Consider the following 25,050-nt stretch of genomic DNA (forward strand, 5'->3'; position numbering starts at 1 on the left):
TTACACGCTGTTGAAACTGAAACCAAGACCTCTTCCTCTATCTTCCATCTCTCAGGCAAAACTCAATTTCTAATGTGGTCTTTGGCAACACTAATATTCCTTTCTGGTAACATAATTTTGACTGGATTACTGTTCTCATGTTTTAGGCTTACCTTGTTTAAAAATTTGATGAGTGGCCGAGTGTGGTAGCTCATGCCTGTAATCCCAGCACTTTGGGAGGCCGTGGTGGGTGGATCATGAGATCAGGAGATCGAGACCATCCTGGCCAACATGATGAAACCACGTCTCTACTAAAAATACAAAAATTAGCCAGGCGTGGTGGCGGGTGCCATAGTCCCAGCTACTCAGGAGGCTGAGGCAGGAGAATCACTTGAACCCAGGAGGCAGAGGCTGCAGTGAGCCGAGATCATGCCACTGCACTCCAGCCTGGGCAACAGAGCAAGACTCTATCTCAAAAAAAAAAAAAAAAAAGTTGGATGTGTGTGGGGCTGGTGTTGTGATAGTCTCCTGTGCCCTACCAACTCTTTTGGATTATTTTTTTAAATGAGGAACATTTCAGATTTAGTTTGTATCAATTCAACTTTGGGAGTCTTGGAAGAACTCACTCATTTTAATGGAAAATAGCTCAGGTTGTCTACCAGCTTTTCCTGAACTCTGTTTTGGGTGTTCTACCCAAAATAAAAAGCGTATAAACACAAAAACAATAATGTTCATGTCTGTGACGGCCAATGTTAAGTCTCTGTTATTGTCTATGGCTGTTATCCAAAAAGTAGATTTAATTCTGTCATGTATTGGAGTCTGGGAATATTGTTAAGAGATACATACATTGAAATTTGGAGAGCTGCTCTGTATTTATCAATTAGGCAGTGATAATCTTGGATGAAGGCTAGTCTTATTAATGTTGTGAACCAGTTGTTCCCAGGAATAGAGAACACTACACTATTCACTTTGCATTTTCTTATCCACATAATAGAATTAGTTAGTGGTAACCCTCTACACTTGGAATTATTTGCCGCTACATTTCTGCATGACACATAGATCTATGCAAATACGTGACTTTTTCCCAAATGGAGAAAATCCAAAAATTCTTAAAAGTTTTCATGGGCATACAAGAATATAGGAAGTGACATTTTAAAACAAGTATCTCTGAACTTTTTGTATAAAAAAATAGCGGCCTCTTTGCTCTATTGTTAGTACCTCATGTGGTGTTATGAAGGGCCAAATGTAGACAGCAGTTATGAGATATTACAAGAGAAGAAGATAGCTCTGCTGCTTATAGAACCTTATCCAAAAAGTTATCTTTGACTTAGGCTGGAGGTGCACATAGCATAGCTCCTAGAGTTCTGTTTATCTCATAAATATTTGTTACTCAAAATTCCATAGGCCAAGAGCTCCTGAAGAGAAGGTCATATGCTAGAAGTGATTGTCATTTTTTCCCTCAAATTTTGCTATGGTATAATTTTGTTTGAATTATAAACTTCAGTCTTTATTATATTTGATTCTGGCATTTTGGTTTGTAGTGCTATAGTACCGGCAATGTTTTAAATGCTTTGCCTTTATGTAAGTGAGTATCGGCACACACACATGCACACACACACACACAGACATAGACACACACACACGCACAGCCAGTTTAGAATGTGGAGTAAGGAACACCAGACAAAGAGGGCAATATAAGAAAGAGAAGACATTGAAAACATTGGGAAGGGGCAGTAACAGAGTGCCAGAGAACATAAGGCAGCTAGGAGGGGGAAAGACTAAGTGAGGTGGATAAACCAAAAGCATCCTTCTGGGTTAAAGCAGACTAAAAGCTTAGCAATTGTTTAATATCATCATCCTATCCTATAGATGTGGGAATAAAGACTAAGGAAGGTGAAATGAAAATGCAAAATCATACGGGGGCTTTTCCAAGGAGGAATGAAGGAAGCTGAGGACAGGGAGAGCAGCTGGAAGTCAGGGGGTAAGAGTCTAAAAGTCAGGGCTTGAGGGAAATAAAAGGTGAGGTAAGAGGCTCAGGGCTGTGGGAGGCACATTTTTCTCTGAAAAGCAATTTGGATGAGGAAGAGATTTGTCAGTTGGAAAAGAGAAGAAGTCACTGCAGGGTACTGAGGAAAAGGTTTGCTGAAATTGGAGATCAAATACCAGCTCTGCCAGTAAGAAGTTGCATCTCCCGGTGAAATGCTGCTGCTGCCATTTCAACTGTTAGCTGTTCTCTTTCCCGGTGGTGACAGTGAACAAGGTAAGAGTCACTCTGGAGCTCCCAACACTGATGCAGGGTTTGGATTTTAAAAAGCATGCAGCGCTTTCCTAGGTGCAATTGGACACTAAGGGTCTGGGTCTTTCTGTCTCCAGCCCTCTTCAACCATTCTGGTGTTTGGGACTAGAGCGTGAAGCCCTAAGGCAGTCAAATGTGTCAGACTTTCTGTGTTCTTTAGACTGTAGGTTCTTGTTTCCTAAATCATTTTCATTCCCATTCTTCTTAATTGTCTACTGCTCTCTTTATCGTCACCATCTTGTTTTTCCACTCTTCACAGCCTTCCAGGGGCCGACCTCCTTTCATGTCATCCAGACCTCGTTCTTTACCAACAGTACCTGGGCACAAACTCAAGGCTCAGGCTGGTTGGATGATTTGCAGATTCACGGCTGGGATAGTGACTCAGGCACTGCCATACTCCTGAAGCCTTGGTCTAAAGGTAACTTTAGTGATAAGGAGTTTGCTGAGTTAGAGGAGATATTCCGAGTCTACATCTTTGGATTCGCTCAAGAAGTACAAGACTTTGCCGGTGATTTCCAGATGAAATGTGAGTCCAGTCCACTGAACTGGGAAGATTCTCAAGGACTCTCTTTTCTCTCTTTTTTGCAAGGTGTTGCTCTCTCTGATCCTTCTCCCTTCCTTTCTATTTTACCCAACTGTATGCACACGCTTTTCTAGAGTAGTCTCTCACTCCAGCTTCACACCTTCACACCTCATATTTTAGATTCTTGCTGCCTCTGCACTCTTCTCTTACTCTCAGACTAAGGCCTCCACTTTGTAACCAGCTGCTGGTTTGTCTTGTGTGAAACTTCTCCTCAAGGGCCCTTACTTCTCCTACCCCATGCCTGAGTGATCTAACGTGTGGCTTTCTCCCTTAATCCATCTTTTCAATCATCTTCTCCCTGCACCCTCCTTCTGCTGAGAACCTCCAGCTCACTCTTGTTTCTGAAAATGTCTAAATGTTATCATTAGTTTTTAGCTCATCATCATCTTAAACCCAAGAACTTTATCCCCACCAAAATCTAAAATCCTAAGTTCTTTTCTCATGCCTTTTTTTATTTGTGTTTAATAACCACAAATACTTGCTCTCTGTTTTCCTTCTACATAGACCCCTTTGAGATCCAGGGCATAGCAGGCTGTGAGCTACATTCTGGAGGTGCCATAGTAAGCTTCCTGAGGGGAGCTCTAGGAGGACTGGATTTCCTGAGTGTCAAGAATGCTTCATGTGTGCCTTCCCCAGAAGGTGGCAGCAGGGCACAGAAGGTCTGTGCACTAATCATGCAATATCAAGGTATCATGGAAACTGTGAGAATTCTCCTCTATGAAACCTGCCCCCGATATCTCTTGGGCGTCCTCAATGCAGGAAAAGCAGATCTGCAAAGACAAGGTTAGTCCTGCTGTTATTTCACTTCCCGCCACCTCCTGTAAGATCAAGAGTAGGAAAATACCCAAGGATAGGAGCTTAATTAACAAGTTATTTGGTTCCCAAAGGAATGAATGGGGTCACTGTCCAAGCTTGTAGGTTTCTGAGTTCATAACCTCTGAATTTGAGTGATAACATGACACTTTTTCTTCCCCTTCCTGCCTTAGTGAAGCCTGAGGCCTGGCTGTCCAGTGGTCCCAGTCCTGGACCTGGCCGTCTGCAGCTTGTGTGCCATGTCTCAGGATTCTACCCAAAGCCTGTGTGGGTGATGTGGATGCAGGATGAGCAGGAGCAGCGGGACACTCAGCTAGGGGACATCCTGCCCAATGCTAACTGGACATGGTATCTCCGAGCAACCCTGGATGTGGCAGCTGGGGAGGCAGCTGGCCTATCCTGTCGAGTGAAGCACAGCAGTTTAGAGGGCCAGGACATCGTCCTCTACTGGAGTAAGAAATAGCAGGGCCCCAGGCTGGAAATGCCAGGAAGTGATCTTCAGGCATAGAGGGAGGCACTGGGAAAGGATAGAGCTTGAGAAATGAAAGAGGCAGAGAGAAATTGATTGATTGATTTCCAGGACCCCAATCCCAAAGGGAGTAAAAATAGATAATCCAAGTTATCAAAAAGGTAGGAATTAAGGACCTGTAAACTGGGTAGAGGAGATAAAAGGATGGATATGTGGTGGGCAGGAATATGAGAGAGGAAGTTGGAGATGACCATACATTGGAAGTAGGTGGGCAAAGGAAGGCCAAGGAATTCTGTGTATAGGATCTGAAGTGACATCATTTTGTCCTCTCTCATTTGCCAGGAAACCCCACCTCCACTGGCTCGATTGTTTTGGCAATAATGGTGCCTTCCTTGCTCCTTTTGCTATGCCTTGCATTATGGTATATGAGGCGCCGGTGAGTTGTAGGTGTCTTTTTTTTTGCGTGTTTTTTTTTTTTTTTAAATATGTCTCTTCTGTTCACCCTTCCACTCTTTTTTAACATTTTATCTATTTAAAAATTGTTTATCTTCAATCCTTTCACCATATCCTTTCCCCAAACTCCCATCCCTTTTATGTGGACTTAAAAAAAAAAAATTCTGTTAAAACACACATAACATAAGGTTTACCATCTGTACCATTTTTAAGTGTACAGTTCAGTGGTGTTAAGTGTATTCACATTGTTGCACAAGCCATATTCAAAACTCTCCTGTCTTGCAAGACTGAAACTCTATTCCTATCATACTGCAAGTTCCCATTTCCCCTCTTCTCCAGGCCCTGGTTAGGACAGTTCTACTTTCTGTCTCTATGAATTCAACTACTCTAGGTAATATAAGTGGAATTATAAAGTATTTGTCTTTGTGTGACTTATTTCATTTAGCATAATATCCTCATTGTAGCATGTGACAGGGTTTCCTTCCTTTTTTGAAACTGAACAATATTCCACCATATGTGTATAACACATTTTGTTCATCCATTCATCTATCTATGGACACTTGGGTTGCTTTCACTTTTAACTTTCATGAATAATATTACTATGAACATGGGTGTACAAACTTCTCTTATGTGGAGCTCTTTTGTTCTTCTGTTTTTAACAGGTCATATCAGAATATCCCATGAGCCCTCATCATGTCTGCTCCTCCATTCGCAATAAGTACCAAGAAGCCCAAGTTATCCACCCAAAAGTCAATCTTACCATATTTCAAATGATTATCAAATTTGATGAAATCAGAGTTTTCATGTATTTTAAAATAAATTAAATTTAAACATCAGCAAAAAAGTATTAAAACTGTAAATTTATTATGAGACTGTATATGATTCACCCAGATTTTACACACGTTAAAATGTTAGAAAGAATGTGTCTCAGAATAAATGCAATATAATACATACGACTTAATGGTGACTCCCTTTGGCTTCCTATTTTAAGACTTTTCTTTTTCTGCTTCTGGTTAAATATCATCTGTCAAAGTGAACCAAATATAATTATACCAGGATCACCATATTTGCAGAGACACCGAGCCTTTTTGATGTAATTTCTTCTCTGTCTCTGCCTGGATGACTTTCTAGCCCTGAAGGCTCAGCTGAGATGTTTCTTCCTCAGGAAGCCTTTTCTAGTACTGTAATAAAAGGAACTATGCAGAGATCCACTTTACGCTGTACCCACAGCGTTGGAGTTATTTTTGTTTTTCCTCGCCTTCTCTTTGTAAGTTCCTTGAGAACAGTGTTCCCTATTTGTAGAACTCTGGAAAGATCTCTCAGCTGCAAATTCATTTTCTCAGTAAAAACAATCTGAGTTGCTGTAACTGCCAAGTTAAGTGTTTTCTTTCAGAGTCATCTACTTACTTTCTTTTTTTCTCTTTAGTTGATATTGTAGATCCTCCTCTTCTTACTAAAATTGTTTCCACTTAGCCAAAAAAATATTATGCTTTCTTTATTTCTGTTCCAAACTCCTTTGGAAAAAACTGCCTTTGGCTTACTACAGCTATAGTCTAGCTTTAAAGGGTCATAGTGAGAGGTGAAGCCAGCTAGACTTCCTGGGTTGAGTGGGGACTTGGAGAACTTTCCTGTACCTAGCAAGAGTTTTGTTAAATGCACCAATCAACACTCTGTAAAAAACGCACCAATCAGTGCTCTGTAGCTAGCAAGAGGTTTGTAAAATGCACCAATCAGCACTCTGTAAAATGGGCCAATCAGTGCTCTGTAAAATGGACCAATCAGTGCTCTGTAAAATGGACCAATCAGCAAGAGTCTAAAAGTAACCAATTGCAGGGAGGATTGAGAAAAGGGCATTCTGATAGGACAGAAACTGGACATAGGTGGGGACAAATAAGGAAATAAAAGTTGGCCACCCCAGCCAGCAGGGCAACCCACTTGGGTCCCCTTCCAGGCTGTGGAAGTGTTGTTCTTTTGCTCTTCACAATAAATCTTGCTACTGCTCACTGTTTGAGTCTCTGCCATCTTTAAGAGCTGTAACACTCACCACGAAGGTCAGAAGGTCCTTGGCTCCATTCTTGAAGTCAGGGAGACCATGAACCCACCAGAAGGAACCAACTCCAGACACAACAGAAATGGGATTCTACTCATTTTTCCAGTGAGAATGAGTGAGAGAGGCAAGGTGAGTGAGGAGTAATAGTTTAGGTAGACTACAATATATTCAAGGAAAAAAGAGCACTGTTTCTTCCCACAGAGTCTTTGATATCTGTGTTGTATCAATTTAGTTGTACCTTTGATTTGCATTTACCTTTATTCATTTTTTGTTTATTCCATAGTTTTCTAAAACAACCCATTTTAAAACATCTAAATTCATTTTTATTAAAACAATGAAGACCAGGGGCAATTTGAGTATGTATTTTCTGTAGAACTTAGGAAGATAGGTCAGGGCAAACAGAAGTTTTGGAGAAGCCCGGAATACTAGAAGCAATTTTCCCACCTAGAAATTTTAGGACAATGTGGCATTTGGAACTTGAGAAGTGTAGGAAATGAGTGAAAACACAGCTTTCTCCTCTACTAAGACAGCTAGTTGCTTCTCCAGAATGCATTCAACTTGACCCCACCTTGTAGCATAGCCATGCTTTTGTTGTATGCTTGACTGCACCTTAAGTACAGTCTTGGGCCCTAGTTAGCCTGTGGTTCTTGGAATATAAACTATGAACTATCTGCAGCAATAGCACTTGGCACCTTGTTAGAAAAAGCAATATTTAGCCTTCCTACCTCCCTGACCTGCTGAATCAGAAAATCTGAGAATGAAAGCCAGTGATCTGTTTTAAAGGCTTCCAGTGATTCTGATGCACATTCAAGTTTAAGAACCCTTGGTCTAATCGTTTCTCTTACTGTTGACTATTGACTATTTTGGCCACTATTGACCACTATGCCACTATTGACATTTTGGCCCATTTAATTCTTTGCTGTGGAAGGCTCTTCGGTGCACTGTAGGATGTTTAGCAGCATCTGCTCACTGGATGCCAATAGTATCTCGTCAGCTGTGACAACCAAACATATCTTCAGACATTGCCAAATATCTCCTAGGCGGCAAAATTGACACCAGATGAGAACCAAGATCTAAGATAATACTCAGAATGGTATGCCCCTGCTTAACCAGAATAATTGGTTCATAGTTTATATGTGACCCGATTGGCCAAATCCAACTGAAGATTTGGGTTAATGTTTGTTGGTTGAGGAAAGAGGAATTCTGTCTGGATGGTGTAATGTGTGCAAAGTCTAAAATTGCTGTAGAATTTTATTCCATAGAAAAACCTGGCCTAGAATTGAAGCCCACAAACAAAAAAGATAAAGGAGCAAATGAGATAACAGGGCCAAAGCCCAGATCAAACTATATCTGGAAACTAAACTACCTCTGGACAATTTAGTATATGAACCTAGTAAGTCTCATTTTTTCTTTTAAGCCAGTAGAGATTGAATTTTCAGTTGGGTTGAAAATGCTGACGTTACTGTGATCTCTGATGTCTTAAACCAGCTTTTTTATATTTTTCTTATTTTTTTCTGTTTTCTTTACTCTTATTTTTTTTCTTTACAAATTACCAGCCCTCAACAGTGGTGTGTTGTTGTTGTTGTTTTGTGTGTGGGGTGGGGGGATTGCTGTTGTTTTGTTTTGTTTGGACGTAAGATTTTCCTCTAAGGGTCCTTACCTTGGTAAATCTTAATTTACTCGTGATTTTAACTATGACCTCCGAATGAACGACTTTCGGAAGTAGATCTTCTGCCTCAAATTATAAGGCCTTCTTGACTGTTTTTATTTATGAGAGAGTGTGTGCATGTGTATGTGTTTGTGCTATTTTGGCCAAAATATTAAAATACAATCATTCCCCCTTATTGACAGTGGACGTGTTCCAATACCCCCAGTGATGCCGAAAGCCTGCAGATAGTGCCAAACCTAATTGCCATCAGTTGGAACACATTTCTGTTTATGTTTTCCACCTACAAATTTAATGCCTTAATTATCTTAACTAAGCGCTTATCATGCATGCACTCTGTCATAGCTTTTGCAGTGTGAGGTGTAACAGCAAAATTACCACAAATTTCTTTTTTTCTTCACAATTTCATGGATAGAAAATTCATTCTTACTGAAGATTTTAGCAACCTCAGCATACAATTTTTTTCTTTGCTTATTTTTCACCTTTTCACTTGAAGGAAGCACTTTATAGCTTCTCTTTCACGTATCAAAATTGCTAGCATCACTACTTCTGTACTTTGGAGCCATTAATAAGTAAAATAAGAGTTACTTGAACTGTGCTTGTAGTAACTCTACAAGCACTGTGATACTACAGCAGTCAATCTGAAACCAAACCAGCTACTAAGTGACTTAAAACTCTGAGGTAAAGAATGACTCCTTTTCAGCTTTTTAATTAATAATTTTATGGTGAAACCCTGTCTCTACTAAAAATATGAAAATTAGCTGGGCATGGTGGTGAGTGGCTGTAGTCCCAGCTACTTGGGAGGCTGAGGCAGGTGAATCACTTGAACCCTGGAGGCGGAGGTTGCAGTGAGCCGAGATTGTGCCACTGCACTCCAGCCTGGGTGACAGAGCAAGACCCTGCCTCCAAAAATAATAATAATAACAATAATAGTAGTAATAATAATAATTTTATAAATGCAAAGATAAAGCAGTATAAAAATCACCCTTTGCTCATTAGACAGTTTTGAAAAAATTATCAACTTGTGATTAAAATGAATTTCAGATATTATATCATTTCATCCTTAACTATTTCTACATGTCTTTCTGTAACATGTAGACTTTTTAAGCATATAGCCAAAATTATATTATGACACCCCCAAATAAAAGATTTCTTAATATCATTAAATATATAGTTGGTCAGCAGTCAAATTTTTTCCAACTGTCTCATGAATTGTTTTTTACAGTTTATTCATTAAATTGGAATAAAAATAAGATTCATGCATCAAAATTAGTTGATATGTTTCATAAATCTTTTTTAATCTGTAGGTTTCTTCTCTCATTTTTATCCTAGAATTTTTTTTTTAAGAAATTTCATCATTCTTATTGTAGAATCATCCACAGTTTGGATTTTGCTGATGACATAGCTATAATGTCATTTAACATGCCCCTTTGTTCTCTTTATTTACTATACATAAATAGATTTGTGATGTGATCAGATTCAGGTTTTATTATACTATGTATATCTCACAAGAGGCATATAATGCTTGATGGTCTTCATTCATTACTAGATTAATAGGTCTCAACTCTTACACATTTTACACATGTAGAAGTTATTGAGGGTGCCATAATAGTGTGAGTGTACTTAATAACACAGAATTGTACACTTAAAAATGGCAAAGATGGTAAATCTTATGTATGTGTATTTTACCACAATAAAAAAAGATTGAGATCACCAGAAAAACTTTTCTTTGTGTGATGGAGAGTGTGTGTGTGTATGTGTGTGTTTATAAAATGTATGTCCAGACAGATAGCTACTAGATATATCTTAGAAGTAAAAACTAATAAACTAATAATTAAAATATTTATAAACTTCTCTACAATTAAACATGGATTACATATCAACAAAAATCACATCTTTTAAAAGTTTTTCAAAAATGTAGTGAGAAGCATGGTTTTACAGCTGCATCTATTTATTTATTTAGTATTTTGGCAATTCTCTTTAATGTCTGGCTTAATAAGAAAACAGCTACATTTTCATATCTGCTTTGGCATCCAATCTGATGCAATATCATATTTCATGTAGTCTCTGGAGAACAACATACGATCATGAGAAGAACAGAATTAAAAATTTAACCTGTTAGTATTGTTAAGATTTATTGTGAACTATGAACCCACAGGAAAGGAGTCAGGGACCTCAAGGTGCCGTGGGTCACATCTTGTGAACGAATGGCCTAGGGGTGAAAGAAAAATATGTTAAACATTCTTCACTTATTAGTTAGAGTATTCCTAAAGAGACACTACCCTCAGTAACTACCTTATTACCTTGAGGTAATCAAAGAATAAATTATTTATTCTTTCTATTTATTTGCCAGTTCTCAAGAGGATGAATGCTTTATATGGCATTCTCCACAAGCAATCAATTTTTTTGCATAATTGTATACTCATGAATTTCAGCTTATTTAAAATGCTTGGATCTCTCTTAGTAGTTGTTTTATTGAAGCTCAAATTGTCCTATCTGTGACAATGAGACTTTTTTCAAGTCAGTTCTTCCTGAACTCCATCAATACACCTCTGTCATAAAGACTCTATTGCTTTCTGATGTGGCAAAGTTGCTCAAGGTTCTTGCCAAAATTTCTTGCCCTACACTGGAAATTAGGAAGTATCTCTGGTCCTTGTTAGTGGAAAACATGTGATATGGAAATTACTGGGTTAATCCTGGTGTCTAGGCCTTCTAAGGGGGAAAACCTAAAAAAAAATTAGACTGGGAATTTTTTTAAGGATAAATATCATCACAAGCTCATATTTATACTTTCACTTCAAATTCAAAACTACATGTTTAACTCATCAGTCTCACTTATACTTCTCTTTTCTCCCATACGGAAAATCTTGGTTTCCAATGAATCAACGTAATTATGTATTCACCTAATCCCACTATATACGTTACAGTCAGAATAGAAATACGAACACGATGTCAGAAAGATGGTGGAATAGGAAGTAACCCACTCATATCCCCCCCACTCCAAGAATTGTCTACTCATCCACAGACAAAAGTCTCTCTGAGGAAGCCTCAGGAATCAGGAAGGAATCTGTGAAAATTCAATGGAAGCTAAGCCCTAGGTAGGCAGCTTTGGGTTTGCAGACCAGCACCTGGATAGCAGATCCACCAATGCTACTCCAGGTTTCAAACTTGGAACATCCCCATTAACCAAAGGCTTGGCTACACCCCAATTTTGTCTTGAGTCTTGAACCAAATACATCTGCCAATGTGTCTAGGAGGAATCACGTACACTAGTGCCTTGGCAGAAAAGCTCTTCTGCCCATTATATTTTTGGCAGTGAATCTGAAACTTACCCTGTAATTTGGCTCCAGACCCACTCAGCTGTGATCTTAGTTTGTTACTGTTCACACAAGGATACCTAGAGAAAGACTTACCCTTATGTCATAGCCAGGAAATTACCCATTTTTCTGAACCTCCTTGATGGGACCACCAACCTTTGTCCCGAAATAGATCCTGAGGGGGCCCAGTCTCAGCTCCAGCTCCTCTCACTGCAGTTGGGAAATTCTCTTGCACATATATGTGACTACTGGAGATTGTGTGCCCACCTGAGCTACCAGGGAGAGTTGCCAGCATTCACCCCACAATGGATCCTGAGGATGCACAGTCTTAGCTCCAGCTCCTCCCATTGTAGTCACGGAATTCCTCTGCCCATGCAGCAAACTGCTGGGAAGTGCACGCATCTGGAAATGATGTAAGACTGAGGTAAGTCTGTCAGCCACCCTCCCACAGCAGATCCTGAGCAGGGACAGTCTCAGAACTATCACATTTTAATTCAATTAGGGAATTGTCCTAAATGTGCAGGGATCTACCAGGAAATGTACACCTACCTGAGCCAATGAGACAGGCTTCTGGACTTTGGTCCCTGGTCAGCTTCCTCACACAGCTTGGGTACCCTCCTTGGGTCTTCCTCATGTCCTTCTACATAAGGGCTCCATGCCAACCTGACAGCCCTCGTGAGACAGTGAACCTGGGCTTAGCGTTCCCTCTACTGCTGAAATGGCTGCTGCAGTCATGGACTCTGACATTAGGTTTGCTTAAATTCTGGACAGTCCCAGTGAAGAAAAACAGGCACACACAAAGCCAGACTGTGAAGACTAAAATAAATACCTTTATTCAAAGCAAATACATCAATGTACATCCACAAGCATCAAGAGCAACCAGGGAATTATGACCTCACCAAGCAGATATAAAAAGATGCCAGTGACAAACCCTAAAGTGATGGAGAAGTATTATCTCTCAAGGAATTCAGAATAGCTTGTTAAGGAGGCTTAGTGAATTTCAGTAAAACACAGAGAAAAACAATTCAGAAGTTTATCAGAGAAGTTTAACAGGGAGTAAAATAATGAAAAATCTAACAAATCCTAGAGCTAAAAGATGCAATGAATGAAATAAGAGATGCAATACAGAGCATTAACAGCAGAATTAATCAAGCAGAAGAAAAAAAATCAGTGAAATAAAAGATAGACTATTTGAAATATTGCCAAAGGAGAACAAAGAATAAAAGAAAAAAAGAAACAAGTGAAGTTCATGGAGTCTTTGGGATGCTATTGAAAGAGCAAATACTTAGGTCATTAGAGTTCAAGAGGGTGCAGAAAAAGACAAAGAGATAGAAGGCTTATTCACAGAAATCATAATAGAAAATTTTACAATCCTGGAAAAAGATGTAAATGCTGTAGAGGAAGGTCAAAGGCCATCAATCAGATTGAACACAAACGGAACTACCTCAAGACATACCCTTTGACTCTCAGAAACAGAACATTCTAAAAACAGTAATAGAAAAGAAGCAAATAACATGTAAGGGAATGTTGATATGCCTGGCAACAGACTTTTCAGCAGAAACCTTGCAGGCCAAAAAGTGTAGGGCAATATATTCAGAATGCCGAAAGAAAAAGATTGCCAACCAAGAATAAAGTAACTGGCAAATATATCCTTCATAAATGAAGGAGAGATAAAGACTTTTCCAGACAAACAAAAGCCAACTAAATGCAACACCACCTGATCTGTCTTACAAGAAATAACAAAGGAAGTTCTTTGACTTGAAAGAAACAAATGCTAATGTGTGACAAGAAAATATCAAAAGGTATAGAACTCACCGATAAAAGTAAGTATACAGGCCAGGCATTGTAGCTCATGGCTGTGATCCCAGCACTTCAGAAAGCTGAGGCAGGTGGATTGACTAAACCCAGGGATTTGAGACCAGCCTAGGCAACATGGCAAAACCCCATCTTACGGAAAAAAAAAATAGCCATGGTGGCTTGTGCCTGTAGTCCTAGCTATTCAAGAAGCTGAAATAGGATAATTCTTTGAGCCTAGGAGACAGAGGTTGCAGTGAGCCAAGACTGAGTCATCGCACTCCAGCCTGAGTGACAGAGTAATACCCTGGCTTTAAATAAATAAGTAAATGTAGGTATACAGATAAATTCGGGATATCTAATGTTGTAATTATGGTATGTAGACCACTTATAACTTTAGTATGAAGACTAAAATGCAAAGCTCTTAAAATGATAACTAAAATAATTTATTAAAAGATAAACAATACAAAAGATGTAAATTGGTACATGAAAATTCAAAATACATGAGAAGAAAGGAATTAGAGTGCACAATATTTTTGTTTCCTTTCTTGGTTTTTTTTTTAGTTTTAGATTTTTTACTTTATTTTATTTCATTTTTTATTATTATACTTTAAGTTCTAGGGTACATGTGCATAACATGCAGCTCTGTTTCATATGTATACTTGTGCCATGTTGGTGTGCCGCACCCATCAACTCGTCAGCACCCATCAACTCGTCATTTACATCAGGTATAACTCCCAATGCAATCCCTCCCCCCTCCCCCCTCCCCACAACAGGCCCCAGTGTGTGATGTTGCCCTTCCCGAGTCCAAGTGATCTTATTGTTCAGTTCCCACCTATGAGTGAGAACATACGGTACTTGGTTTTCTGTTCTTGTGATAGTTTGCTGAGAATGATGGTTTCCATCTGCATCCATGTCCCTACAAAGGACACAAACTCATCCATTTTTATGGCTGCATAGTTTTCCATGGTGTATATGTGCCACATTTTCTTAATCCAGTCTGTCACTGATGGACATTTGGGTTGATTCCAAGTCTTTGCTAGTGTGAATAGTGCTGCAATGAACATACGTTTGCATGTGTCTTTATAGCAGCATGATTTATAATCCTTTGGGTATATACCCAGTAATGGGATGGCTGGGTCATATGGTACTTCTAGTTCGAGATCCTTGAGGAATCGCCATACTGTTTTCCATAATGGTTGAACTAGTTTACAATCCCACCAACCAACAGTGTAAAAGTGCTCCTATTTCTCCACATCCTCTCCAGCACTGGCTGTTTCCTGACTTTTTAATGATTACCATTCTAACTGGTGTGAGATGGTATCTCATTGTGGTTTCGATTTGCATTTCTCTGATGGCCAGTGATAATGAGCAATTTTTCATGTGTCTGTTGGATGTATGCATTTCTTCTTTTGAGAAATGTCTGTTCATATCCTTTGCCCACTTTTTGATGGGTTGCTTTTTTCTTGTAAATTTGTTTGAGTTCTTTGTAGGTTCTGGATATTAGCCCTTTGTCAGATGAGTAGATTGCAAAAATTTTCTCCCATTCTGTAGGTTGCCTGTTCACTCTGATGGTAGTTTCTTTTGCTGTGCAGAAGCTCTTTAGTTTAATTGGATCCCATTTGTCTATTTTTGCTTTTGCTGCCATTGCTTTTGGTGTTTTAGACATGAAGTCCTTGCCCATGCCTATGTCCTGAATGGTATTCCCTAGGTTTTCTTCTAGGGTTTTTATGGTATTAGGTCTAACATTTAAGTCTCTAATCCATCTTGAATTAATTTTTGTATAAGGAGTAAGGAAAGGATCCAGTTTCAGCTTTCTACTTATGGCTAGCCAATTTTCCCAGCACCATTTATTAAATAGGGAATCCTTTCCCCATTTCTTGTTTTTGTCAGGTTTGTCAAAGATCAGATGGCTGTAGATGTGTGGTATTATTTCTGAGGGCTCTGTTCTGTTCCATTGGTCCATATCTCTGTTTTGGTACCAGTACCACGCTGTTTTGGTTACTGCAGCCTTGTAGTATAGTTTGAAGTGAGGTAGCATGATGCCTCCAGCTTTGTTCTTTTGGATTAGGATTGTCTTGGCAATGCGGGCTCTTTTTTGGTTCCATATGAACTTTAAAGCAGTTTTTTCCAATTCTGTGAAGAAAGTCATTGGTAGCTTAATGGGGATGGCATTGAATCTATAAATTCCCTTGGGCAGTATGGCCATTTTCAAGATATTGATTCTTCCTATTCATGAGCATGATATGTTCTTCCAATTGTTTGTGTCCTCTTATTTCACTAAGCAGTGGTTTGTAGTTCTCCTTGAAGAGGTCCTTTACATCCCTTGTAAGTTGGATTCCTAGGTATTTTATTCTCTTTGAAGCTATTGTGAATGGAAGTTCATTCATGATTTGGCTGTCTGTTTATCTGTTACTGATGTATAAGAATGCTTGTGATTTTTGCACATTAATTTTGTATCCTGAGACTTTGCTGAGGTTGCTTATCAGCTTAAGGAGATTTTGGGCTAAGATGATGGGGTTTTCTAAATATACAATCATGTCATCTGCAAACAGGGACAATTTGACTTCTTCTTTTCCTAACTGAATACGCTTTATTTCTTTCTCTTGCCTGATTGCCCTAGCCAGAACTTCCAACACTATGTTGAATAGGAGAGGTGAGAGAGGGCATCCCTGTCGTGTGCCAGTTTTCAAAGGGAATGCCTCCAGTTTTTGACCATTCAGTATGATATTGGCTGTGGGTTTGTCATAAACAGCTCTTATTATTTTGAGATACCTTCCATCACTACCGAATTTATTGAGAATTTTTAACATGAAGGGCTGTTGAATTTTGTCAAGGCCTTTTCTGCATCTATTGAGATAATCATGTGGTTTTTGTCTTTGGTTCTGTTTGTATGCTGGATTATGCTTATTGATTTGTGTATGTTGAAGCAGCCTTGCATCCCAGGGATGAAGCCCACTTGATCATGGTGGGTAAGCTTTTTGATGTGCTGCTGGATTCGGTTTGCCAGTATTTTATTGAGGATTTTTTCATCGATGTTCATCAGGGATATTGGTCTGAAATTCTCTTTTTTTGTTGTATCTCTGTCAGGCTTTGGTATCAGGACGATGTTGGCCTCATAAAATGAGTTTGGGAGGATTCCCTCTTTTTCTGTCGATTGGAATAGTTTCAGAAGAAATGGTACCAACTCCTCCTTGTACCTCTGGTAGAATTTGGCTGTGAATCTGTCTGGTCTTGGCCTTTTTTTGGTTGGTAGGCTATTAATTATTGCCTCAATTCAGAGGCTGCTATTGGTCTAATCAGGGATTCAGCTTCTTCCTGGTTTAGTCTTGGGAGAGTGTAAGTGTCCAGGAAATTATCCATTTCTTCAGGTTTTCTAGTTTTTTTTGCGTAGAGGTGTTTATAGTATCCTCTGATGGTAGTTTGTATTTCTGTGGGGTCGGTGGTGATATCCCCTTTATCATTTTTTATTTCATCTATTTGATTCTTCTCTCTTTTCTTCTTTATTAGTCTTACTAGTCATCCATCAATTTTGTTGATCTTTTCAAAAGACCAGCTCCTGGATTCATTGATTTTTTTGGAGGTATTTTTGTGTCTCTATCTCCTTCAGTTCTGCTCTGATCTTAGTTATTTTTTGCCTTCTGCTAGTTTTTGAATGTGTTTGCTCTTGCTTTTCTAGGTCTTTTAATTGTGATTCTAGGGTGTCAATTTTAGATCTTTCCAGCTTTCTCTTGTGGGCATTTAGTGCTATAAATTTCCCTCCACACACTGCTTTAAATGTGTCCCAGAGATTCCGGTATGTTTATCTTTGTTCTCATTGGTTTCATAGAACATCTTTATTTCTGCCTTCAGTTCGTTATGTACCCAGTAGTCATTCAGGAGCAGGTTGTTCAGTTTCCATGTAGTTGAGCAGTTTTGATTGAGTTTCTTAGTCCTGAGTTCTAGTTTGATTGCCCTGTGGTCTGAGAGACAGTTTGTTATAATTTCTGTTCTTTTACGTTTGGTGAGGAGTGCTTTACTTCCAACTATGTGGTCAATTTTGGAATAAGTGCAATGTGGTGCTGAGAAGAATGTATATTCTGTTGATTTGGGGTGGAGAGTTCTGTAGATGTCTATTAGGTCTGCTTGGTGCAGAGTTGAGTTCAATTCCTGGATATCCTTGTTGACTTTCTGTCTCGTTGATCTATCTAATGTTGACAGTGGGGTGTTGAAGTCTCCCATTATTATTGTATGGGAGTCTAAGTCTCTCTGTAAGTCTCTAAGGACTTGCTTTATGAATCTGGGTGCTCCTGTATTGGGTGCATATATATTTAGGAGAGTTAGTTCTTCCTGTTGAATTGATCCCTTAACCATTATGTAATGGCCTTCTTTGTCTCTTTTGATCTTTGATGGTTTAAAGTCTGTTTTATCGGAGACTAGGATTGCAACCCCTGTTGTTTTTTGTTCTCCATTTGCTTGGTAGATCTTCCTCCATCCCTTTATTTTGAGCCTATGTATGTCTCTGCATGTGAGATGGGTCTCCTGAATAAAGCAAACTGATGGGTCTTGACTCTTTATCCAATTTGCCAATCTGTGTCTTTTAGTTGGACCATTTAGTCCATTTACATTTAAGGTTAATATTCTTATGTGTGAACTTGATCCTGTCATTATGATATTAGGTGGTAATTTTGCTCACTAGTTGATGCAGTTTTTTCCTAGCATCGATGGACTTTACATTTTGACATGTTTTTGCAGTGACTGATACCTATTGTTTCTTTCCATGTTTAGTGCTTCCTTCAGGATCTCTTGTAGGGCAGGCCTTGTGGTGACAACCTCTCTAAGCATTTGCTTGTCTGGAAAGGATTTTATTTCTCCTTCACTTATGAAACTTAGTTAGCTGGATATGAAATTCTGGGTTGAGATAGGGGCGGAGCAAGATGGCCGAATAGGAACAACTCCTGTCTCCAACTCCCAGCGCGAGCGACACAGAAGACCGGTGATTTCTGCATTTTCAACTGAGGTACTGGGGTCATCTCACTAGGGAGTGCCGGACAATCGGTGCTGGTCAGCTGCTGCAGCCTGACCAGCGAGAGCTGAAGCAGGGCGAGGCATCGCCTCACCTGGAAGCGCAAGGGGGAAGGGGATCCGTTTTCCTAGCCAGGGGAACTGAGACACACAACACCTGGAAAATCGGGTAACTCCCACCCCAATACTGCGCTGTAAGCATACAGGCATTCCAGGAGAATATATCCCACACCTGGCCGGGAGGGTCCCACGCCCACGAAGCCTCCCTCACTGCTAACACAGCAGTCTGCCGCGATCTATCCGCAAGGCAGCAGCGAGGCTGGGGGAGGGGCGCCCGCCATTGCTGAGGCTTAAGTAGGTAAACAAAGCCGCTGGGAAGCTCGAACTGGGTGGAGCTCACAGCAGCTCAAGGAAGCCTGCCTGTCTCTGTAGTCTCCACCTCTGGGGACAGCGCACAGCTGAAGAACAACAGGGGAAGTATCGGGAGCCGGTGCAGACGCGAACGACTCTGTCTGACAGCTTTGGGGAGAGCCGCAGATCTCCCAACGCGGAGGTTGAGATCTGAGAACGGACAGACTGCCTGCTCAGGTGTGTCCCTGACCCCTGAGTAGCCTAGCTGGGAGAAATCCCCCACTAGGGGCAGTCTGACATCCCACACCTCACAGGGTGGAGTACACCCCTGAGAGGACACTTCCAAAGGAAGAATCAGACAGGTACACTCGCTGTTCAGCAATATTCTATCTTCGGCAACCTCTGCTGCTGATACCCAGGCAAACAGGGTCTGGAGTGGACCTCAAGCAATCTCCAACAGACCAACAGAGAGTCCTTCTGACTGTCAGAAGGAAAACTATCAAACAGGAAGGACACCTATACCAAAACCCCATCAGTTCGTCACCACCATCAAAGACCAGAGACAGATAAAACCACAAAGATGGGGAAGAAGCAGGGCAGAAAAGCTGGAAATTCAAAAAATAAGAGCGCATCTCCCCCTGCAAAGGAGCGCAGCCCATCACCAGCAACGGATCAAAGCTGGTCAGAGAATGACTTGGACGAGAGGAGAGAAGGCTTCAGTCCATCAAACTTCTCAGAGCTAAAGGAGGAATTACGTACCCAGCGCAAAGAAACTAAAAATCTTGAAAAAAGAGTGGAAGAATTGACAGCTAGACTCATTAATGCAGAGAAGATCATAAACGAAATGACAGAGATGAAAACCATGACACGAGAAATACGTGACAAATGCACAAGCTTCAGTAACCGACTCGATCAACTGGAAGAAAGAGTATCAGCGATTGAAGATCAAATGAATGAAATGAAGCGAGAAGAGAAACCAAAAGAAAAAAGAAGAAAAAGAAATGAGCAAAGCCTGCAAGAAGTATGGGATTACGTAAAAAGACCAAATCTACGTCTGATTGGGGTGCCTGAAAGTGAGGGGGAAAATGGAACCAAGTTGGAAAACACTCTTCAGGATATCATCCAGGAGAACTTCCCCAACCTAGTAGGGCAGGCCAACATTCAAATTCAGGAAATACAGAGAACGCCACAAAGATACTCCTCCAGAAGAGCAACTCCAAGACACATAATTGCCAGATTCACCAAAGTTGAAATGAAGGAAAAAATCTTAAGGGCAGCCAGAGAGAAAGGTCGGGTCACCCACAAAGGGAAGCCCATCAGACTAACAGCAGATCTCTTGGCAGAAACTCTACAAGCCAGAAGAGAGTGGGGGCCAATATTCAACGTTCTTAAAGAAAAGAATTTTAAACCCAGAATTTCATATCCAGCCAAACTAAGTTTCATAAGTGAAGGAGAAATAAAATCCTTTACAGATAAGAAAATGCTTAGAGATTTTGTCACCACCAGGCCTGCCTTACAAGAGACCCTGAAGGAAGCCCTAAACATGGAAAGGAACAACTGGTACCAGCCATCGCAAAAACTTGGCAAAATGTAAAGACCATCGAGGCTAGGAAGAAACTGCATCAACTAACGAGCAAAATAACCAGTTAATATCATAATGGCAGGATCAAGTTCACACATAACAATATTAACCTTAAATGTTAATGGACTAAATGCTCCAATTAAAAGACACAGACTGGCAAACTGGATAAAGAGTCAAGACCCATCAGTCTGCTGTATTCAGGAGACCCATCTCACATGCAGAGACATACATAGGCTCAAAATAAAGGGATGGAGGAAGATCTACCAAGCAAATGGAGAACAAAAAAAAGCAGGGGTTGCAATCCTAGTCTCTGATAAAACAGACTTTAAACCATCAAAGATCAAAAGAGACAAAGAAGGCCATTACATAATGGTAAAGGGATCAATTCAACAGGAAGAGCTAACTCTCCTAAATATATATGCACCCAATACAGGAGCACCCAGATTCATAAAGCAAGTCCTTAGAGACTTACAAAGAGACTTAGACTCCCATACAATAATAATGGGGGACTTCAACACTCCGCTGTCAACATTAGACAGATCAACGAGACAGAAAGTTAACAAGGATATCCAGGAATTGAACTCATCTCTGCACCAAGCGGACCTAATAGACATCTATAGAACTCTCCACCCCAAATCAACAGAATATACATTCTTCTCAGCACCACATCGCACTTATTCCAAAATTGACCACATAATTGGAAGTAAAGTACTCCTCAGCAAATGTAAAAGAACAGAAATTATAACAAACTGTCTCTCAGACCACAGTGCAATCAAACTAGAACTCAGGACTAAGAAACTCAATCAAAACCGCTCAACTACATGGAAACTGAACAACCTGCTCCTGAATGACTACTGGGTACATAACGAAATGAAAGCGGAAATAAAGATGTTCTTTGAAACCAATGAGAACAAAGATACAACATACCAGAATCTCTGGGACACATTTAAAGCAGTGTGTAGAGGGAAATTTATAGCACTAAATGCCCACAAGAGAAAGCAGGAAAGATCTAAAATTGACACTCTAACATCACAATTAAAAGAACTAGAGAGGCAAGAGCAATCACATTCAAAAGCTAGCAGAATGCAAGAAATAACTAAGATCAGAGCAGAACTGAAGGAGATAGAGACACAAAAAACCCTCCAAAAAATCAATGAATCCAGGAGTTGGTTTTTTGAAAAGATCAACAAAATTGACAGACCGCTAGCAAGGCTAATAAAGAAAAAAAGAGAGAGGAATCAAATAGATGCAATAAAAAATGATAAAGGGGATATCACCACTGACCCCACAGAAATACAAACTACCATCAGAGAATACTATAAACGCCTCTACGCAAATCAACTAGAAAATCTAGAAGAAATGGATAATTTCCTGGACACTTACACTCTCCCAAGGCTAAACCAGGAAGAAGTTGAATCCCTGAATAGACCAATAGCAGGCTCTGAAATTGAGGCAACAATTAATAGCCTACCCACCAAAAAAAGTCCAGGACCAGATGGATTCACAGCTGAATTCTACCAGAGGTACAAGGAGGAGCTGGTACCATTCCTTCTGAAACTATTCCAATCAATAGAAAAAGAGGGAATCCTCCCTAACTCATTTTATGAGGCCAACATCATCCTGATACCAAAGCCTGGCAGAGACACAACAAAAAAAGAGAATTTTAGACCAATATCCCTGATGAACATTGATGCAAAAATCCTCAATAAAATACTGGCAAACCGGATTCAGCAGCACATCAAAAAGCTTATCCACCATGATCAAGTGGGCTTCATCCCTGGGATGCAAGGCTGGTTCAACATTCGCAAATCAATAAACGTAATCCAGCATATAAACAGAACCAAAGACAAGAACCACATGATTGTCTCAATAGATGCAGAAAAGGCTTTTGACAAAATTCAACAGCCCTTCATGCTAAAAACGCTCAATAAATTTGGTATTGATGGAACGTACCTCAAAATAATAAGAGCCATTTATGACAAACCCACAGCTAATATCATACTGAATGGGCAAAAACTGGAAAAATTCCCTTTGAAAACTGGCACAAGACAGGGATGCCCTCTCTCACCACTCCTATTCAACATAGTGTTGGAAGTTCTGGCTAGGGCAATCAGGCAAGAGAAAGAAATCAAGGGTATCCAGTTAGGAAAAGAAGAAGTCAAATTGTCCCTGTTTGCAGATGACATGATTGTATATTTAGAAAACCCCATCGTCTCAGCCCAAAATCTCCTTAAGCTGATAAGCAACTTCAGCAAAGTCTCAGGATACAAAATTAATGTGCAAAAATCACAAGCATTCTTATACACCAGCAACAGACAAGCAGAGAGCCAAATCAGGAATGAACTTCCATTCACAATTGCTTCAAAGAGAATAAAATACCTAGGAATCCAGCTTACAAGGGATGTAAAGGACCTCTTCAAGGAGAACTACAAACCACTGCTCAGTGAAATCAAAGAGGACACAAACAAATGGAAGAACATACCATGCTCATGGATAGGAAGAATCAATATCGTGAAAATGGCCATACTCCCCAAGGTTATTTATAGATTCAATGCCATCCCCATCAAGCTACCAATGACTTTCTTCACAGAATTGGAAAACACTGCTTTAAAGTTCATATGGAACCAAAAAAGAGCCCGCATTGCCAAGCCAATCCTAAGTCAAAAGGACAAAGCTGGAGGCGTCACGCTACCTACTTCAAACTATACTACAAGGCTACAGTAACCAAAACAGCATGGTACTGGTACCAAAACAGAGATATAGACCAATGGAACAGAACAGAGTCCTCAGAAATAATACCGCACATCTACAGCCATCTGATCTTTGACAAACCTGAGAGAAACAAGAAATGGGGAAAGGATTCCCTATTTAATAAATGGTGCTGGGAAAATTGGCTAGCCATAAGTAGAAAGCTGAAACTGGATCCTTTCCTTACCCCTTATACGAAGATTAATTCAAGATGGATTAGAGACTTAAATGTTAGACCTAATACCATAAAAACCCTAGAAGAAAATCTAGGTAGTACCATTCAGGACATAGGCATGGGCAAGGACTTCATGTCTAAAACACCAAAAGCAACGGCAGCAAAAGCCAAAATTGACAAATGGGATCTCATTAAACTAAAGAGCTTTTGCACAGCAAAAGAAACTACCATCAGAGTGAACAGGCAACCTACAGAATGGGAGAAAATTTTTGCAACCTACTCATCTGACAAAGGGCTAATATCCAGAATCTACAAAGAACTCAAACAAATATACGAGAAAAAAACAAACAACCCCATCAAAAAGTGGGGAAAGGATATGAACAGACATTTCTCAAAAGAAGATATTCATACAGCCAACAGACACATGAAAAAATGCTCATCATCACTGGCCATCAGAGAAATGCAAATCAAAACCACAATGAGATACCATCTCACACCAGTTAGAATGGCAATCATTAAGAAGTCAGGAAACAACAGGTGTTGGAGAGGATGTGGAGAAATAGGAACACTTTTACACTGTTGGTGGGATTGTAAACTAGTTCAACCATTATGGAAAACAGTATGGCAATTCCTCAAGGATCTAGAACTAGATGTACCATATGACCCAGCCATCCCACTACTGGGTATATACCCAAAGGATTATAAATTAGTCTACTACAAAGACACATGTACACGTATGTTTATTGCGGCACTATTCACAATAGCAAAGACTTGGAATCAACCCAAATGTCCATCTGTGACAGACTGGATTAAGAAAATGTGGCACATATACACCATGGAATACTATGCAGCCATAAAAAAGGATGAGTTTGCGTCCTTTGTAGGGACATGGATGCAGCTGGAAACCATCATTCTTAGCAAACTATCACAAGAAGAGAAAACCAAACACCGCATGTTCTCACTCATAGGTGGGAACTGAACAATGAGATCACTTGGACTCGGGAAGGGGAACATCACACACTGGGGTCTATCATGGGGAGGGGGGAGGGGGGAGGAGGGAGGGATTGCATTGGGGAGTTATACATGATATAAATGATGAATTGATGGGTGCTGACGAGTTGATGGGTGCAGCACACCAACATGGCATAAGTATACATATGTAACAAACCTGCACGTTATGCACATGTACCCTAGAACTTAAAGTATAATAAAAAAAAAAAAAAAAAAAAAGAAATTCTGGGTTGAAAATTCTTTTCTTTAAGAATGTTGAATATTGGCCCCCACCCTCTTCTGGCTTGTAGAGTTTCTGCCGAGAGATCTGCTGTTAGTCTGATGGGCTTCCCTTTGTGGGTAACCCGACCTTTCTCTCTGGCTGCCCTTAACTTTTTTTCCTTCATTTCAACTTTGGTGAATCTGACAATTATGTGTCTTGACGCTGCTCTTCTCGAGGAGTATCTTTGTGGCATTCTCTGTATTTCTTGAAATTGAATGTTGGCCTGTCCTACTAGGTTGGGGAAGTTCTCCTGGATGATATCCTGCAGAGGGTTTTCCAAGTTGGTTCCATTTTCCCCATTAGTTTCAGGCACCCCAATCAGACGTAGATTTGGTCTTTCCGCATAATCCCATATTTCTTGGAGGCTTTGTTCATTTCTCCTTACTCCTTTTTCTCTACACTTCTCTTCTCACTTCATTTCATTCATTTGATCTTCAATCGCTGATACTCTTTCTTCCAGATGATCTAGTCAGTTACTGAAGCTTGTGCATTTGTCA

General features: G+C 40.0%; 2 protein-coding genes across 3 annotated transcripts in view; one reads left to right on the forward strand and one right to left on the reverse strand.

Annotated features, from left to right (window-relative positions):
• CD1E (CD1e molecule) overlaps positions 1-25,050 on the reverse strand; it is a 97,308-nt gene that overhangs the window by 13,877 nt on the left and 58,381 nt on the right. Inside the window, exon 2 of the mRNA XM_030935233.1 lies at positions 10,466-12,028. The gene's annotated coding sequence lies outside the window, so the exon portion shown is untranslated. The remainder of the gene's footprint in view (positions 1-10,465; positions 12,029-25,050) is intronic.
• Positions 1,578-5,559, forward strand: CD1B (CD1b molecule). 2 transcript variants are annotated; one of them, XM_030935240.1, is made up of 6 exons: positions 1,578-2,239; positions 2,535-2,801; positions 3,363-3,641; positions 3,845-4,123; positions 4,483-4,583; positions 5,256-5,559. In XM_030935240.1, the coding sequence occupies exons 1-5, from the start codon at positions 2,179-2,181 to the stop codon at positions 4,578-4,580; spliced, it is 984 nt and encodes a 327-aa protein (XP_030791100.1). In that variant the 5' UTR covers positions 1,578-2,178; the 3' UTR covers positions 4,581-4,583; positions 5,256-5,559. The 2 variants fall into 2 exon arrangements, with proteins under 2 accessions (XP_030791100.1, XP_010385534.1); XM_010387232.2 differs by having other exon boundaries at positions 2,073-2,239; positions 4,483-4,576; positions 5,256-5,546.

The sequence above is a fragment of the Rhinopithecus roxellana genome, chromosome 8, assembly GCF_007565055.1.
Source record: "Rhinopithecus roxellana isolate Shanxi Qingling chromosome 8, ASM756505v1, whole genome shotgun sequence".
NCBI classification, from domain to species: Eukaryota; Metazoa; Chordata; class Mammalia; order Primates; family Cercopithecidae; genus Rhinopithecus; species Rhinopithecus roxellana.